This window comes from Heterocephalus glaber, unplaced genomic scaffold, assembly GCF_053883595.1.
Source record: "Heterocephalus glaber isolate CG9 unplaced genomic scaffold, H.glaber_assembly_v1.0 deba00001141, whole genome shotgun sequence".
Classification (NCBI taxonomy): domain Eukaryota; kingdom Metazoa; phylum Chordata; class Mammalia; order Rodentia; family Bathyergidae; genus Heterocephalus; species Heterocephalus glaber.
The window spans coordinates 2,788,494-2,805,896 of record NW_028258201.1 but is presented as its reverse complement, the minus strand read 5'-3'; the positions used below and the strand labels follow the sequence as shown (position 1 = coordinate 2,805,896).

Below are 17,403 nucleotides of genomic sequence, written 5' to 3'. Positions count from 1 at the left end.
AGAGATTGGAAAGTACCCCTCTGTCGTAACAAATAAAATGCTAAAAAAATGAAAAGTCAACTATTCTTCTTAGATACATCAAAGAAATAAGGTTATAGGGCAAAGCATAGAACCAGAAATTGGATGGACTGCCTGGTAGGTACAAAGAACCACAATTTACCAGAGATAACCACAAGCAGGATGTGGTTAAAAAAAATCTGAACTGTAACTGAGGTGTTGTTGTAGGCTCAGTGTGGACAAGCCTGAGAGATAAAATCTGTGGGGAACTTGACTTTACAGCCCACCACTCTTGGGCAAGTTTTGCCTCTAGGAGCTCCCCTGGGTTCTCATGGGTAAATGCTAGAGAAAAGTTCCCTAATGCTTCTGTGGAAGAATGCCAGAGCAGGGAGTAATTCCAGAGCTTCCTGTTCTTCAAGACCCACCCTTAGGAGAAGCTGTTTTCCCAGGGCCTGGTCAGTACACACACACACACACACACGCACACGCACACACGCACGCACGTGCTGTACTAAGATTGAACTGAGGGCCTTGAATGTGGTAGGCAAATACTCTACCACTGAGCTACGTCTCCTAGCCCCTTTTATTTTTTTATTTTATCGGTACATCTTAGGCATACAATATAATGACATTCATCATTGGAAATTTGCACATTTGCATAATCTCTCTTGGTTCTTATTTTTCCCTTTTTATATTTTTATTTTGAGACAGGATCTCACTAAGTTATCTAGGCTGGCCTTGAACTTGCCATCCTTCTGCCTCAGCCTCCCACACAGCTGGGAACACAGGTTTTAGAGTTGAGTTTAAGGTATTGCAGAGGATAGTATCCCTTGAAAGATAGTTTACGTAAATTTAAAAGTGGTAAAACTCCACAGTAAGAAAATGAACAATCTAGGTTAAAAATGGACCAAATACCTGAACAGATACCTCTCTGAAGGTAGATACACAGATGTCAAATAAGCATAGAAAAGATGTCCACTCTCATATGTCATCAGGAAAGTGCAAGAGCAAGGGCAGTATCACCACATACTTGTTAGAGGGACTAAAGCCCACGTGCTGGGGAGAGTGTGGGCCAACAGAAAGTCTCACTTGCAGCTACTGGGAGTGCTGGTAGGTAAAATCGCTTGACAGCTTTTTACAAAACTATATTACAACTAGTAGTTGTGCTCTTTTTTATTTATTCAGGTGAGTTAAAACAAACTTATGTTCACACAAAAACCTGCACAAAGGGGTTATATCAGCTTTATTCAAAATTGTCAGTATTTGGATGGAACCAGTATGTTCTTCAGTAGATGAGTGGACAAATAAACCATGATCCATCCAGACAGTGGAATATTACCTAGCGCTAAAAGAGATGAGCCCTGTAGTCATAGAGAGACATGGGGGCCCAGGGATTTAGCTCAGTGGTTCTGCTGCCTACCTCGCAAGCAGAAGGTCCCGAGTTCGACCCCCAGTACCAAAAAAAAAAAAAAAGACATGGAAGAACCTTATTACTAAATCCAAGAAGCCAGTCTGAAATGCTCTGAACTGTGTGATTAGAATTGTATGACATTCTGAAAAAGACAAAATGGAAGACAGTAAAAAGCTCATTGGTTGCCAGGGATGGAGACAAAGGATGGTTAGGGAGCACACAGTGAACTTGTGTAGCAGAAGTGTTCTGAAGGCTACTCCAGTGGTATTGTCTGTTGTCTATGGGGGAGAGGGATCGTATGTATGTGAAGAGAGGAAGTGTATGGGAAACCTTCACTTTTATCTTACCATGAACCTAAAACTGCTCTAATTGCATTAAAAATGCTTACTGGAGAGGGAGGGGGTGAAAAAAATTAAGATGTGTTATGTACAGGTACTAATAAAAATAAAAATTGGAGCCAGGTGTGGTGGCGCACGCCTGTAATCCCAGCAGGAGGCTGAGCAAGAGGATTGCCAGGAGTTTGAGGCCAGCCTGAATGACAGAGTGAGACCTTGTCTCAGTAAATAGGAAAAAATACATATATCCAGATGGATAAATATTTTTTTTCCCATTAAGTTTATCGGTACATTTTCAGTATAAAATACAGTTACATTCATCATTGGGATCTTGTACCTTTACATGAGTATCTTGGTTCTTATTTTTTTCCCCTTCCCTTGCCCTCCCTTCAACCCCTCCACCCTTCCCGATTTGCAAAGACCTTGTTTCCATTTTTTTTCCTCTTTTCATATTTTTTCCTTTCCCTTTTTTCCCTTCCCCTACCCCTCCCAATTCCCCTGCTCTTTTAGACCTTTTCATCCTGTTACACAATATCAGTTATACATTTTTAAAATTACAATATTAAGATCTAGGAGACATTACCACAGATTTTACAGAATTTAAAAGAATATAGAAAGCATATTACAAAAATCTTTTTTGAAATAAATTTGACAACTTCTAAGTAACTTGGAAGACAAATTAATGAAACTAACTCTGGAGGAAATATAAAATTTGAATAGCACCTATTAAAGAAAGTATATTCCTAGCTTGAAAACCTACCTATATGACAACAGCAGGGTCATAAACATTTTAACTGATAAATTATATCAAACAATGAAAGCAGAAAAAAGGAACACTTCTCCCCTCATTTAAGGAACTCAACATTGTGCTAATCCTAAAACTGGATAAAGATAATAGAAGAAAAAAGTATGAACATAGATAGAAATTTGTTTAACAAAAACTATTAGAAGTCAGATCTGGCAGGATGTAGAAAGTGGTTTTGTTATAGGGATGGCAGTGTTGGTTCAGCATTGGAAGATTCACTCCCAAAAGTCATCATTTTAACAGAGGAAAGGAAAAAGCCATATGATCCTGTCACTAGTTGGAGAAAAAGTATTGGACTAAATTCTACAGCTGTTCATGGTAAAAGCTATCAGGAGACTAGAAGTAGAACAGAAACTTCTCAACAGATTAAAGACATGCACTCCATACTTCCAGCGAGAACGCCTTATATGAATGGAGAAGATACAATGCTTTCTCCTTAAGGTGGGGAACAAGGGCAGATATGCTTACTCTTTATCTGTCCATTAAACTTTGAAACCTAGTCCCCACCAAAATAGTCTGGCAATAAAATGACACAACTAGGATAGGATTGGCACGGCAGAAGCAAAATCTTTGTATGTAGATGAAATGATCATCTACAGAGAAAATACTAAGAAATCTCTAGGAGCCCCTAGAACTTGTACTTGAATTTAGCAGGATTAGAAAACACAAGGTATATATAAAAATTCAGGTCTGTGTATACTTGCTGTAAATGAAGAATTGGATATTGAAATTTAAAAGTTATGTAGGAGTGCAAAGGACCTAGGAAATTAAAAAAAAAACAGTGTTGGAAGACGTTTAGTACCTAATTTTAAGACTTCTTCTAAAGCTACAGTAATCAAGGCAGTGTTGGTGTAAGGAAAGACATATAGATCATTGGAATAGAACAGAATCTAGAAATAGAACCACACATATATGGTTCACTGAGTTTTGAAAGATTATTTAACATTAGCATTTTATAGAATATAAGCTCAATTCAAGAGCCAAGAAAGAGATCGTGTTTTCAGCAAACGGCACTAGAACACCTGGTATCCGTATATAAAAAATTAACCTCCGCCCTTTTTTTCCATACATGAAAATAACTTGAAGGGATCTATGAACCTAAATAAGAAAGCCTAAAAGTATAAAACTTTAAGAAGAAATTATAAGGGAAAATGTTTATGAATTCAGGGTAGGCAAGAACTACCTAGGATACAAAAAACATGATGTATAAAAAAAAATTGATAAATGGGATTCCATCAAAATTTAGAACTTTAAATGACATCATTAAAATGAAAAGTAGGCTTTAAACAGACCATATTTACACTGCATATAACTTATGACCAGAATATATAAAGAATTCTTAGAGCTCATTCATAGCCCAATTAAAAAGTAGACATAAGAAGATGATAAATAGCCAGTATAGCACAAGGAATGGTTTGCAACTCTAGAATCAGAAAAATACTAATCAGTACAATAATAAGATTGAATTATACACTCATTAGGGAGATGAAGTTAAAAGTTTTAAAAGCCTTGTCATGACTTTTTCTTTTTGTTGGATTCTCCCCCTTTGCGTTTAATTTGTCACTCCTAATGGATTCATTCTGCTGGGTTTCCTGGGGTTGTGATCCTCATTGTCTTTTCCTAGGGTATTGTCTAAAATTTTTTGGAGTGCTGGTTTGGTATTCATGAAGTTCCTGAGGTGCTCTTTGTCGTGAAAATATCTTATTTCTCCATCAATTTTGAAAGATAGTTTTGCAGGGTACATCACTCTGGGTTAGAGGCTGTTTTCCTTTAGGGCTTGAAATACATCACTCCAAGCTCTTCTTGCCTTGAGGGTTTGCATTGAGAAGTCTGCTGTGATTCTGATGGGCTTTCCTTTGTATGTGATTTGTTTCTTTTCTCTCACTGCTTATAGAATTTTGATCTTCTGTTGGATTTCTGGAATCCTAACTATTATATGTCTGTGTGTAGATTTTTTTTTATTAAGGCTAGCTGGAGTCCTGTATGCCTCATTTATCTGTATGTCAAGTTCTTTTCCCCTCCTTGGGAAGTTTTCTGGCATCACTTCTGTGAACAGTTTATGTCATCTGCACTCTCTCCTCTTTCTTCATTGACTCCAGTCAGTCTTATGTTATTCTTCTTTGCATCATCTAGCAGCTGCTGGATTGATTTCTCGTGTTCCCTTACAATTTTAAAGCAGTTTTTCTTTTCCTGGTCACTAACTGCAATCTTATCGTCTATATGTGACATTCTATCCTCACATTGGTTCATTCTGCTGCGCAGACTTTTGATGGAGTTTTTAATCTCTTGGAAATCTATTTGTATCTGTTTTATGGATTCCATTTGTTTCCTATGTTGGGATTCCATCATGTTCCTCAGATCCTCTATTTTTTTAATCTGTGTCCTCTCTAGATTTATTAATCATGTCTTGCACCATGAGCAAAATCTTTGCTGTTATCTGAGTAATTATTTCTGATTTCATTTTTCCCAGATCCTCTTTTGTTGCCAGTTCAGAGAGTCCAGGTGGTTGAGTATCAGATTGTTCCATCTCGTTTCCCTTTGGGGTTGCTGTAGGTGATCCAGAAGTCTTTTTTTGAGACTTGTTTACATGTCTTCTCATTTCCACGGGAGGGGGTGCTTCTGGCACCCACACAGCTCACCTTCTCTGCCCTAGGAGCTTGGGATGGTAGTGGGGGAGCTTCCTTCCGGGTTCCGGGACCAGCTCACCTTCTCTGCCCTAGGATCCTGGGATGGAGGCGGGGAGCGTCCTTCGAGGTGCTGGGACTGGCTGAATTTCTTTGCCTTAGGAGCCTGGGATGGAGGCGGGGAGCTTCCTTCCAGGTGCTGGGACCAGCTGAGCTTCTCTGCCCTAGGAACCTGGGCTGGATAAATATTAATTTAGCTGATCCATGAGCAAGGGAGGCCTTTTTCCATCTTCTTCTGTCCTCGATTTCTTTCTTCAGTGTTCTGTAACTTTCATTGTAGAGGTCTTTCATTTTTTTGCTGAGGTTGTCCTTAAGTTTTTAATTTGTTTAAGCCGTTATGAAGAATTACTTTACTGATTTCTTTGTGTGCCCATTATCACTGTACAGGAATGCTATTGCTTTTTGCCTATGTCCTCAAGTTTTATCCATACAGTAGTATGTATAATTTTCTTTTTGGTGCTGGGGATCAAACTCGGGACCTTGTGCTTGCGAAGCAGGCAGTGGAACCACTGAGCTAAATCCCCGGCCCCTGTATAATTTTCTTTTTAAGGTTTAGTGTATTCCATTGTGTATAAATATTTCATCTTGTTCACCCATTTATCTTTCAGTGGGCTTGCTTCTACCTTTTGGCTATTGTGAATGATGCTGCTATGAAACTTCCATGTGACCCTGCTTTCTGTTTTTCTGGATAAATACCTAGACGTAGTTTTCAAAGAATCATACTATTTTCTATAGTGACTGTATCATTTTACATTCCCCTCAACACTGTCTAAGGGCTCTGGTTTCTCCACATCCTCACCAACATTTGTAGTTTGAGGTAGTAGCCACCATGTTGCATGAGAAGTAGTATCTCATTGTGGTTTGAATTGATATTTCTCTGATGAGATCTTTTCATGAGCTTATTAGCCATTTCTGTATCTTTATAGAATACCTATTCAAGTTCTCTGCCCATTTTAAATTCAGATATTTTGTTCTTGTTGTTAAGTTGTAGCAGTTCTTTTATAATCTGGATATCAATCCTTATCAGATCCATGTTTTGCAGATTTTTTTTTTTATTATATTATTATTGGGTTTTTTGGTACCAGGGTTCAAACTTGGGTCCTTGTGCTTACAGGGAAGGCGGCGGAACCACTGAGCTAAATCACTGGCCCCTTGCAGATTTTTTTTTCATTCCACAGGACATCTTTTCACTCTGTTGATTGTGTCATTTGATGCACAGAAGTTCTAAATATTAATGGTTAGTTTATTTTTATTTCTTTTTGGTGTTCTATTGAAAAATATTGTCAAATCCAGTGTTATGAAGCTTTTCCTCTATCTCTTGGTTTTGTTTTTGTTTTCTCCTTAAGCATCTTATGGTTTTAGGTCTTAAATTTAGATCTTTGATCCATTTTGAGTCTGTTTTTGTAAATGGTATGAGGTACAGATTCAATTTCATTCATTTATATGTAGCTATCCAGTTTTCCCAGCACCAGTTTGTTATTGTTTTGTTTTGGAGACAGGACTTCGCTATGTAGTTCAAACTGGCCTTGCATTAGCCTAGGCTGGGCCTCAAACTTGGAGTGATCTTCCTGCCTCAGCCTCCCAAGTGCTGGGATCACAGGTGTGTGCCACCATGACTGGCTTTCCAGCATCAGTTTTTTAAGACTGTCTTTTGTTGTTGCATGGTCTTTTACACTTAGCAGAATCAGCTGACCAGGTACATGGGGATTTGTTTAGGTTCTGTATTCTTTTCCATTGGTCTGTGTCTTTCTTTCTGCCAATCTCACGCTGTTCTGACTTACTATAGCCTTGTAGTAATTTTTGGCATCAGGAATACTTCTTCCTTTTCAGCTCCTAGTGACGCTAAGGTCCAAGGGTTCAGGTGGGAGCAGCTTCCCCATCAACCAACCTTTTGCTACATAGCATTTCATCCAAAGTGGTGACTTTTTGCACATTAGCGGGGGATTAGGGTTCCTTCATCAGGAGTGACTTATACCTTGAATCTGTTTCTACAAAAGGGTGGTAAAATGCTTAAGTCTTCAACTCCAATTTCCCATTTTTAGACTAAGCAATTGATGCTCTGGTGCTTTCAGTGAAACTAATGAATGACAGAGGAGGTGAAGATCTGTTTGGCTCATTTCCATCCTTTTTATAGGTGTCACTTTAACTCTTAGATACATGAAAGCCATTTTAGTTCCTTGCAGAAAGGGAGCACGGAATCTGGTTGGTTTTGTTTTTGTTTTTGTTAGTAGTGGAGATTGAACCAGTGCTTGTGCACAGAGCTACATGTCTGGCCCCTTTAAAAAAATTCCTTTCTTCATTTTGAGATAGATTCTTGCTAAGTACCCAGGCTAGGGTTGAACTTGCACTCCTCCTGCCTCAGCCTCACAGAGGGCTGGGATCACAGGTGTGTGCCACCACACCCAGCTAGAATCTGTATTTTTTTCTTTGTACTGGGGATCAAACTCGGGTACTTGTGCTTGCAGGGCAGGCGGTGGAACCACTAAGCTAAATCCCAGCCCTAGAATCTATTTTTAACATACAGCCTGTGCGATCACGTGCAGGTGGTCCACATGCAGACCACACGTGGGCTGTAATGTTACTGATTTAAACTCCTTATTATTTTGTGTTGTCTTCCACACCACAGATGTTGCTCAGTGACAGGTTAATAACTTTTCAGTCTTATCAGAGGCTGAAGTTCTTGTCACATAACTTCTTTTTAAATTAATAACAATTTGGGGGGTCGGGATTTAGCTCAGTGGTTCCGCTGCCTGCCTCGCAAGCGCAAGGTCCCAAGTTCAATCACTGGTGTCAAAAAAAAAAATTAAGAACATTATAGTAAGGAAGTCTTTTCTGCTTTAAATTGTTATTTTTATACCCCTCCAGTTAAAGTTACAACTACCTGATTGTCAGATATCACTCTTAGCAGTGAGTGACTTCTAAAAGGCACCACAATAAACAGTGGCTTAGTACACGTTTTAGAATAATTTTAGAGTTACTGAAAAGTTACAGAGCCCGTATAGAGTCCTCGTGTAACCAGTTCCTCCCCTTGTTAGCCACTTACATTTTCATGGGCACTTGTTGAAGACATCAGCACTGTTCTGTGACTGTGAACCACACCCCAGACACGATGTGAACTCATCAGCTTCTCTACTGTTCCAGAGTCCGGTCTTGGCTACTGCATCACACTTATTTTCTGTCATGTTTTCCATTCTCCTCTGGTCTGTGACAGTTGCTTAGTCATCTGTATTTTTTTTCTTTTTGGTACTGGGGATCGAACTTGGGTCCTTGTGCTTGTGCAGCAGGCAACCAAACCACTGAGCTAAGTCCCTGGTCCCAGGCATCTGTATTTTTAATGAGTCCTGATAGTCTTGAAAAATCCTGGCAGGAATACTGTAAAATGTTCCCTAATCTGAACTTGCCTGATGTCTTCTCATGACTAGACTGCTGTTATGTTTCAAATGACAGGGATGATGTGCTCTGTAACAGGGTATAACCCTATAACCTCATATTCGCCCAACATCACCAGCGACATTAATGTTAATCACTTGGTTAAATACTGTTTACCGGGTTTTTCTATGGTGAAGTTACTGTTTTTCCCTTTCCCTGCTCAATTTTCTGGAAACGTATGGAGTAGGGTTAGGGTGGGGCGAGACAATTAAACTCCACTTCTTGGGACGGGAAGTAGATGTGTATTTATTTGGAATTCTTTAAGAAACTTTTCTCTCCTTCCCCATGTATTTAGTCATTCATGTATATCACTATGGAGTCATGTGTATGTTACATTTTGGGTTATAATCTAATACAGTGTTACTTATTTTATGACTGAAATTATTCCAACTTTAGCCTGAAGGAGCCTTTTGACATGCACTTATCTTTCTGTTCTTTGGCTACAGTACTTCCTTTTTGGTACTATGAAATACTTCAGGTTCATCATGTGTATTCCACAGCCTGTCCCTAAATTCAGCCATTTCTCCAAGAAGCCCTTGTTCTTTTTACTGGAGAATGATATTTAGAAACTAGAAACTGGGCACTGGTTGTGTTGTGTTCATTGCTATATGTCTTTACTTATAGGTCCTTTCAGCAGACAGCTAGCTTATATCAAACACATGCATACTTGTCTGTGGACATATCTGTCAGTTTCTGTATTTCATCAGCACATACATTAAGCAACCATAAATCAATGTTGATGTCTCTGGCTTTAATCCAGTATCACAGGGTTAATTTTATTTTTTTTATTATATATATTTATTTATTTAGAGACAGGGTCTCACTGTGTAGTTCACACTGGCCTTGAACTAACTATGTACCCCAGGCTGGCCTCGAACATGCAGCAGCCCTCCTGTCTCAGCCTCCAGAGTGCTGGGATTACAGGTGTATGACACTACACCCAGCTCCATAGGGTTCATTTTAGAAAGCCTTTCTTACTTGTCTTCTACCAGGAGAAGCCTAGCTCTTGCCATCTATCCACTTCCTTCTTTGTTTGACCCCAGTATACATATATAGAAGTTTTCAGAATTGTTAACCCTTTTCTTCAAGAGAAACAGATTTACTAATTGAGACTGTTATGTTGATTTTTAACAGTTCTATTTTACTGTACAAATTGGTGATGTTTGTGCCTGTTATGCTGTGATTTCACTTATGAGGTTAATTTTTAGATATATGCAGATTTATAAAGCATTCTTGCTATGATCTGAGATGTCTTTGTACATCAGTGTGGTTTGTTAAGATTATGGACATGGGCTCCAAGTAAAACATACTGCTTTTACCCTATACTTCTGGTAGTTTGGTTATGTTCTTTTTTAGTAATTTATTATATATTTCTACAAAAGGAAGTTTATAAATAACTGGCTTCTCAAATGACCTTCCTTTCACAGCTTCTGTGTAGAAACATAGCAACAACCAAGGCCGAGAGAGATGGCTTAAATGTGATAAGACCAAGTGAGTTATGTAAGAAGCTTTCGATCTCAAAGCCAGGGGAAGAAATATCATTAGTCCCATTTCCTGGTAATGTCAGGCTTTCAGGAGATGGTCCATTCTCATCAGCATTTTGTTTCCTGAGCTAAGAGAACAAAGCATATGACTCATAGCTAAGTGTACTGAACTATCACATACTTCTGATCCTCCTGCCTCGGCCTTCCAGAGGGCTGGAATTACAGGAATGTACCACCATGCCTGGCTTAGTAATGAGTTATTTTTTATACTTTTTTTTTTTTATTTTTTGGTACTGGGGATCGAGCTCAGGATCTTGCGCTTTCGAGGCAGGCTCAGTGATTGCACCGCCTGCCTCTCAAGCACAAGGACCCGAGTTGGATCCCTGGTACCAAAAGAAAAACCCCAAAAAACAAAACCAAGAAACAGCCTGATGGGAGACAGAGAAGTAGGAATAATGTACTATAAGAGAGGGCGTGTCCGTGTGGGGAAATGAACAGCAGTGATGGAATGCTGCCTCTGCTCAAAAGCTAGGGTGGGAGGCAGGAGTGACTCCCCCAGTCTGCCCACCCCTGGATTATTCCGTAAGCCCTGGCATGCTGGTTTAGGAGTTTAACTGAGTGTTGAATACAAGTCCTCTGGCCCACCACCCCGGCACATGTAATCGAAGTGCATGCCCTATGTATAGTGTCAGATTAGAGCTTGAACATGTCTCTGGTACTAGTTTGCATGAAGATTCCCATTTTCTTTAATGATAAGTATGTCTGGAATACATGGCTGTGGCTCTGAGTCATCTAGTGCTGCTGCCAGTTGCTAATTCCAGAAGTGAACAGCAGGTGTCATTGCTTCTCCACTAACAAGAGTCTGGCTTTAGCCATTCTCAGTGCAGCTTCAAAATCACTGAGTTAGTCATACTGCTGTATGACAGTCTGAGATGCCGCCTTCTGATCGAGAGCCCAAATTAAAAATAGAGAGTAGGGCCAAGCATTTAGCTTGGTGTTGCCATGCCTGCCTCACAAGCGCAAAGTCCTGAGTTTGATCCCTGGTACCAAAAAATATATATGAAAAATGGAGAGTAAACACAGCCTAAGAGGCCATTTCTCCATTTCTTTCATTGTCCTTTGTAGTGTATATGTTCTAGACTTACGTATTACCTTTATGTCCAGGTAGCTAAATGGATGGTAAATGTATTTGCCTTTCAACAGCAATTTAGCAGCCTGGATAGTTTGCCACATTTGTTTTTGTTTGTTTGTTTGGTTGGTTGGTTTTTTATTTGTTTGTTTGTTTGTTTTTTGTACCAGGGATCGAACTCAGGACCTTGTGCTTGCGAGGCAAGTGGCGGCACCACTGAGCTAAATCCCCGGCCCTCACATTTGTTCTTTGGGGGGTTTTGTTTTGTTGGGTTTTTTGAGACAGGGTCTTGCTGTGTAGCTCAGGCTGGCCTTGAACCCACAGCAATCCTTCTGCCTCAGCCTTCTGAGTGCTGAGATTACAGGTGTGTGCCACCATCCCCAGCTTCACATTTGTTTTCTCCAGAATTCACCCACTTAGAAGCATCTTGGCCCTTCTGTTGCTTAATTTTTGAAAAACTTCAGGAATGTAGATGCCAGTATCCCCCGAAGTGAGGGGCTGAACAACAAAGAAAGCTACTTCTTTCTTTTTCTGTTTGAACCCTTAGCTTTGGCATTTGAGGAAGTCAGGAATACAATTGTGACCAGGTGTTTTGGGGTGAATCTTTTTAAAAAAGACTTGTGGTTTCATTGTAGGTAGGTAGTAGAGTTTCCCTGTATTACAGAAAGGCAAAGTTGGTGATGAATTGAGTTACTTTAGAAAGTGCAGAGCATACCAAATTTGACAGGTATTTTGATCAGAGATTGAGAAAATACCCAGGGTGATAATGTCTTAGTTTGTTTAAGTTAGTGCTGTTTTCCACTTATTTCTTGGTATAATTTTTTTTTTTTTTTTTTTGGTACCGAAGATCGAACTCGGGTCCTTGCCCTTGCGTAGCAGGCATTGAAATCACTGAGCTAAATCCCTGGCCCTCTTGGTATGCTTATTAATAGCTCCCTCCTTCCCTCTCAGTTGTCCCAGTTTGAACAACATGTGATCACTCTAGATTCCTGTCAAAAGAGAGAGGGGTACTCAAAAATTGTGATTCTAGTAATGTTAATCATTTTTGACTTGAGAATTAGCCCTTCCCTATATTTTCTGAGTTAAACATATGCAAAATAAAGCAGAATCCACAAAGAACTGTGAGTTCTGGGAACAGTTGTTTTTAGGTTTCTATCATTATTCTTTGGAGTAATGATTTCTAAATATATCTGTGCATCAGAATCAACTGGAAGCTTTTTACAAATAGAATTTCACAGATTTCACTAGACATCTGTACCAGGATTTGTAACTGACATTACCAAATATGTAGAAATGCATGCAATAAAAATGCTCTTGGCAAGTTTTGTCTGAGCTTTTTAAAAACTGTCTAGGTGGGCCGGGGATTTAGCTCAGTGGCACTGCACCTGCCTCACAAGCACAAGGTCCTGAGTTCGAGCCCCGATACCAAAAAAAAGATCATGTAGGTGCTTTCTTCCTGTGAATTTGGTGCTAGGAGTGCTAAGGCCGCCCTGGCCTCAGCTGCCTGCATTGATAAGCATCTCCTTTTCGTTTCAGATGTCATCTGGGTGATTCTCAGTGTGGAGGTGGGTGGACTTTTAGGAGTAACACAGCAGCTGTCATCTTTTGAAACGGAGTTCAACACACAGCCGCATCGCAAGGTAGAAGGAAACTTCAACCCATTTGCCTCTCCCCAAAAGAACCGACAATCAGATGAAAACAACTTAAAAGACCCTGGGGGTTCCGGGTTCGACTCGATCAGCAAAAACACATGGGCTCCTGCTCCTGACCAAACCGAGCAAGATCAGGACAGACTCTCACAGAACTCTGTAAATCTGTCCCCCAGCAGTCACGCAAACAACTTATCAGTAGTGACTTACAGTAAGGTAGGTGCCCTTGGAGAAGAGGACAAGGGGTAGGTGGTGGGTCTTGGGATCTGTGCTACCCTTCGTGGCAAGGTACACGCCTAGACTGCCACTCCCAGAGGCACATCTAAGACTCCTTAGCTCTCCTGCCAACAACAGCAGCACAGAAGCTCTCCCTTCTCCACCCATGCCTGTGGATGTCGCTTTGTCCACACTTGCAATTCACTCCTGTCTCTCTGCTTTGGTTTGGGTGTTGAAAGGCCAGGTTCTTTACCTTTAGCATTAAAACAAATATCAAAATATCACCAAGCCATCCTTCTAGTGTAAATGTATACAAAGCTTAGAGTACCAACAGCACACTTTGGAATTGGTTCCTACTTTGGGTTTATTGTTTTGTTTGTGGGAGGGTTCTCCCTGAGTAAGAAGACAAAACTCAAGTTACTCTGTCCTGAATGGTACTGTTGCTGGGCTTCACTTCATCTCCCTGCCTGCACCTCTCCTATTGGGCCCATTCACTTCCTCACCCACAGCCCATGTAGCTCAGGTGATATGAGAATAATGAGTATTTTTAACGGTGATTTTAAGTGTTGAGTGTTGTGAGACAACTTTTCTAGTGTTCTGACTCAGTCCCTGTCTCCACTGCGCTGAGCTGTGGTGGTTCCCCGTTGTTGGTTTGGTGGCTAGAGTGAAGCCCTGATGCTGAGCGTGGGTTAGATGGTTGGCGGCTGTCCTGGGAGCCTCCCTGTGCACCTACCCTGGTGAGCGGTGCTGTGCAGTGGAGCTGACAGCGTGCTTGCGTTGATCACATCAACCCTAACCCTGTCTTGGCTTCACGCTGGCATCAGCTTTCAGTTTTTTGGAGAAAATTGCTTATTCGACAGGCAATTGGCTCTGTTGTAAGAATGGTCCTTTTGTGATCAGCAGTTTGTATATGGCCTGGATCAAGTTACAACCAAAGAAACCTAGTGAGATGAGTCCTCTCTGCACATGGCGGGACGAGAGGGACTTCATTTAGTGACACTAAGAGAGTGAAGGATTGGTTGGTTGTTTGTTGGATGGTTATTACAGAGGATTTTGTGCAGTTAGTTGTACAAGATATGAGAGGTAAATTGGCAAGGCAGCAAACTGCCTGTATTGAGGAAAAACTTCACATCTTAACACTCCAATAAATAAAAGATTTTCTTCTAAGCTCCTATTTCTCCAGTTTTTTCCTTTCATAAATGTAACCCTCCAGAGTGTGTGTGTGTTCTGGGTGGCAAATAAGCCAGCCCGAGGCTGAGCAGGCCTTGTTAGAATGGAAAAATAAGGCACCTAAGTTGATGGAGGTGAAATCAGTAGCCTGGCTGCTTTGTGGACTGAAGCTGCTTTGCTCATCTGTGAGCCTTCTGGCTGAGCTGTCGCTGTGGTCTTGGGAGAGGTTGCTGATCCTGGCCTGTGCACCATGCTCATCTATCAAGAAATAAATCTGATAGTTGCTGTCTTTCCTTTAGGCACTGATGCCTTTTTCTGTTGGTCCAGTACTTAAGAGTAAACCAAACACCTCTTTTCTATTCTTTTTTTTTTTTTGGTACCGGGGATCGAACTCAGGTCCTTGGGCTTGTGCAGCAGGCAGCGAAACCACTGAGCTAAATCCCTGGCCCCACCTCTTTTCTATTCTTAAGGAAGCCTAAGGGCTGTCAGGGAGGGGAGTCCATGAAGGAAGTGTATGCTGACCTGCTCCCAGGAGTCCTGTCTGGCTTCTTGCTTTTGTCAGAAATTGGAATGAAGGTTAGGCACTTTATTAATTAACCCTTTTATCATGGTAGCTAGTGCCAGAGCCTCAGGTACCAACAGTCATGCAGCTTGCTGCTCACTCTTGACTCAGTCTGAGGTGAGTTCTAGCACTCTGACTCATCCTGGGGCCAGGGCAGCTTCTGTTTAGACAGTGTAAGAGTAATGTGCAATACATTTTCGAGGCAGAGGAGAAGGACAGAACACCCTGTTAAAATTAGGTTTGTCTTTTTCTTGTACATAAGCTAGTCATTTTTAAAATCTCTGGATGTTTTCTTCTTTTTTTTTTGGTACCAGGTATCAAACTCTGGACCTTGCGCTTGTGAGGCAGGCAGCAGCACTACTGAGCTAAATCCCCAGCCATAAATTCATTTTTTTAAACTTGGCTGTTATTTTGTTTTTATTCTCATCTTAAAAAATGTGTGAGGCTGATACATGCCATATACTTCTAGTTTAAACTGGGTTACAATCTGAGCCACTGTTATTACTTCCGCCAAGCGCTGGTTCAGAAGGAGAAATGTGTTATATCTGTGGAGGGAATGCATCCCACTGCTCTAGCTCTGCATCAGCCACTGCTGAGCACCATTTGCCCTACTTGCCCCATCCATTTGCTCTTCCCTGACTCGGTGGAGCTGCGGCAGGAGTCAGTCTGCCTCTGTCGCGTCAGAAATCACTGTTATCCTATGCTCTCTCTTGGCTTGTGCATAGATGAGTTGTTTTCTTTCCATCCAGGCAAGAGTTTACACTTGGGGGGGGTAACAGAAGAGGTTGGAAAAGGCAGATCTTACACTGTCTGAAGACCTGAAAGCTTTGTGGCTGAAGTAACCAGTAAATTTAATGTAATAAAGCTGATCCTCGGGGTGACTTGGTTGAATTAGTTCTAATATTTGCCTAGTTCCCAGGGCACTGAGTTCAACCAGAAGGCAGGTGGTTGGTTTCCTTAGCTGGGCTAATGGTTATGTGAGATGTTAGCGGGCACCACTGTAACCTTTCCTCTGCTGTGAAACCTCAGAGTCTTCTTCATTCTCACATGTAGATCCTTTCCTGAAAGGTTTAAAGGTGGTCCACTGAGAAGATGGAAGGAAAACTTACATCACTTGATATTTTATCCAGCCTGTGCTCTCTTTCAGCAAGGAACAGGTAACAAAAAATACTATTTCTAGGCCAGTGAAAGTGCAATGGCCAGAGCTGTAAAACTGCCACTTGCTGTGCACTTTGTGCCTACCAGGCACTGTGCTGAGGACTTTTTAATTGTTAAAATTATGGGTGCATAAAAGAAGAAGCTGAGCAGTTTTACAGAACTTAGGACAATCCACCTGTTTGTTTCCCAGAGGCAGCAGACTTGGGTCTGTTTTTTTTTTGGTACCGGGCATCGAACTCGGGACCTTGCGCTTGCGAGGCAGGCACCAGAACCACTGAGCTAAATCCCCACCCCAAGGCTCAGTTCTTGACATGCGTTGCTCCATTTAGTAAACCCAACAGCTCCATGATGTGGACACTGCTGTTATTCCTCCCTTGGTTCCCGAGCCTGAGTCCATGGGCAAGGAGCTGGAAAGCAGTAAGACCAGGATGTGAGCAGAAGCAGCCCTTACTGGCTCCTAAACCTGCTGTCTCTGAACCTTGCCTTCTAGCTTCCTAGCTGCAGTGTTCAAGTACACATTAGCCAAGCTCATAACGGTGGGCTTTCTGTAGATTATAGCTACATTTCAGGTGACGATTGAGGCAGTTATTGACCAAATTATTATGTGACTTCTCCACTAGTAAGCCTTATCTCCTCACAAACTACTTCTCTCTCTCGGAGGAAGGGAAAAGATTTTCTAGAAACCTTCATAGGCACTTGGGTGTAAATTTTGTTGGTGTTGTAATTTTCATTATTCTCACAACAGCAACACCCTGTAGCTCTTTGAAGTCACAAAAAGCGTATCTGTACTCCTTGTGACCAAAAGATAACAGTCTCTGTGGTGGTATTTTTCTGGAAGGAATTTCAAGTTTTCCCTTGAACATACTAAGTATTTAGAGTTAGAACATAGTTAGAGGTTTGGCCCACTTTCCCTTTAAAGTTGGGTATTATTTCTGCAAAGGCTCTTTGGAGAATGAATATTTTAGGCCGAGGAGGGACACACAGTATAAGCCCTGAGGTAGAAATTTGTCCAGTGCAGTGTGTTCAAGGAATAGAAAGAAGGATGACCAGAGCGAGACGGGGAGTAAAAGATGAAGTCAAGGGGCAGAACCAGATCACAGAGGGCTTACTGGACCTGTGGAGGCGGGGCTGCTGCTCTGAGGAAGCAAGGGAACCAGTAGAGGATGCTGAGCGGAGGGTGCTGCGGCCTGACCTGATGCTGTGAAAGGGTCTCTGGCCTCCTGTGTGGCCAGGGGACGGAGGGAAGTTCCTGCAGTCGTCCATCTGGGCAAGGAGCTCGAGGGACTGGGGCTGTATTGGCTAGAGCAAGGGGATGGGGGGCGGGGGGCAGTAAGAGAGAAAAGGATGGGACCAGTTAGAAGAGTGGAGCTGCCA

At 41.4% G+C, this 17,403-nt stretch overlaps 1 protein-coding gene across 3 annotated transcripts in view; it reads left to right on the top strand.

Annotated features, from left to right (window-relative positions):
• Ilrun (inflammation and lipid regulator with UBA-like and NBR1-like domains) overlaps positions 1 to 17,403 on the top strand; it is a 74,588-nt gene that overhangs the window by 45,457 nt on the left and 11,728 nt on the right. The window contains exons 4-5 of one of the 3 annotated variants that reach the window (XR_002395727.2): positions 12,811 to 13,139; positions 15,925 to 16,028. Coding sequence is in view for 2 of the 3 variants with exons in the window: in XM_004846735.3 (XP_004846792.1) it covers positions 12,811 to 13,139 (329 nt within the window). In the remaining variant the exon portion in view is untranslated. The remainder of the gene's footprint in view (positions 1 to 12,810; positions 13,140 to 15,924; positions 16,029 to 17,403) is intronic. The other 2 variants (XM_004846737.3, XM_004846735.3) reach the window with 2 other exon arrangements.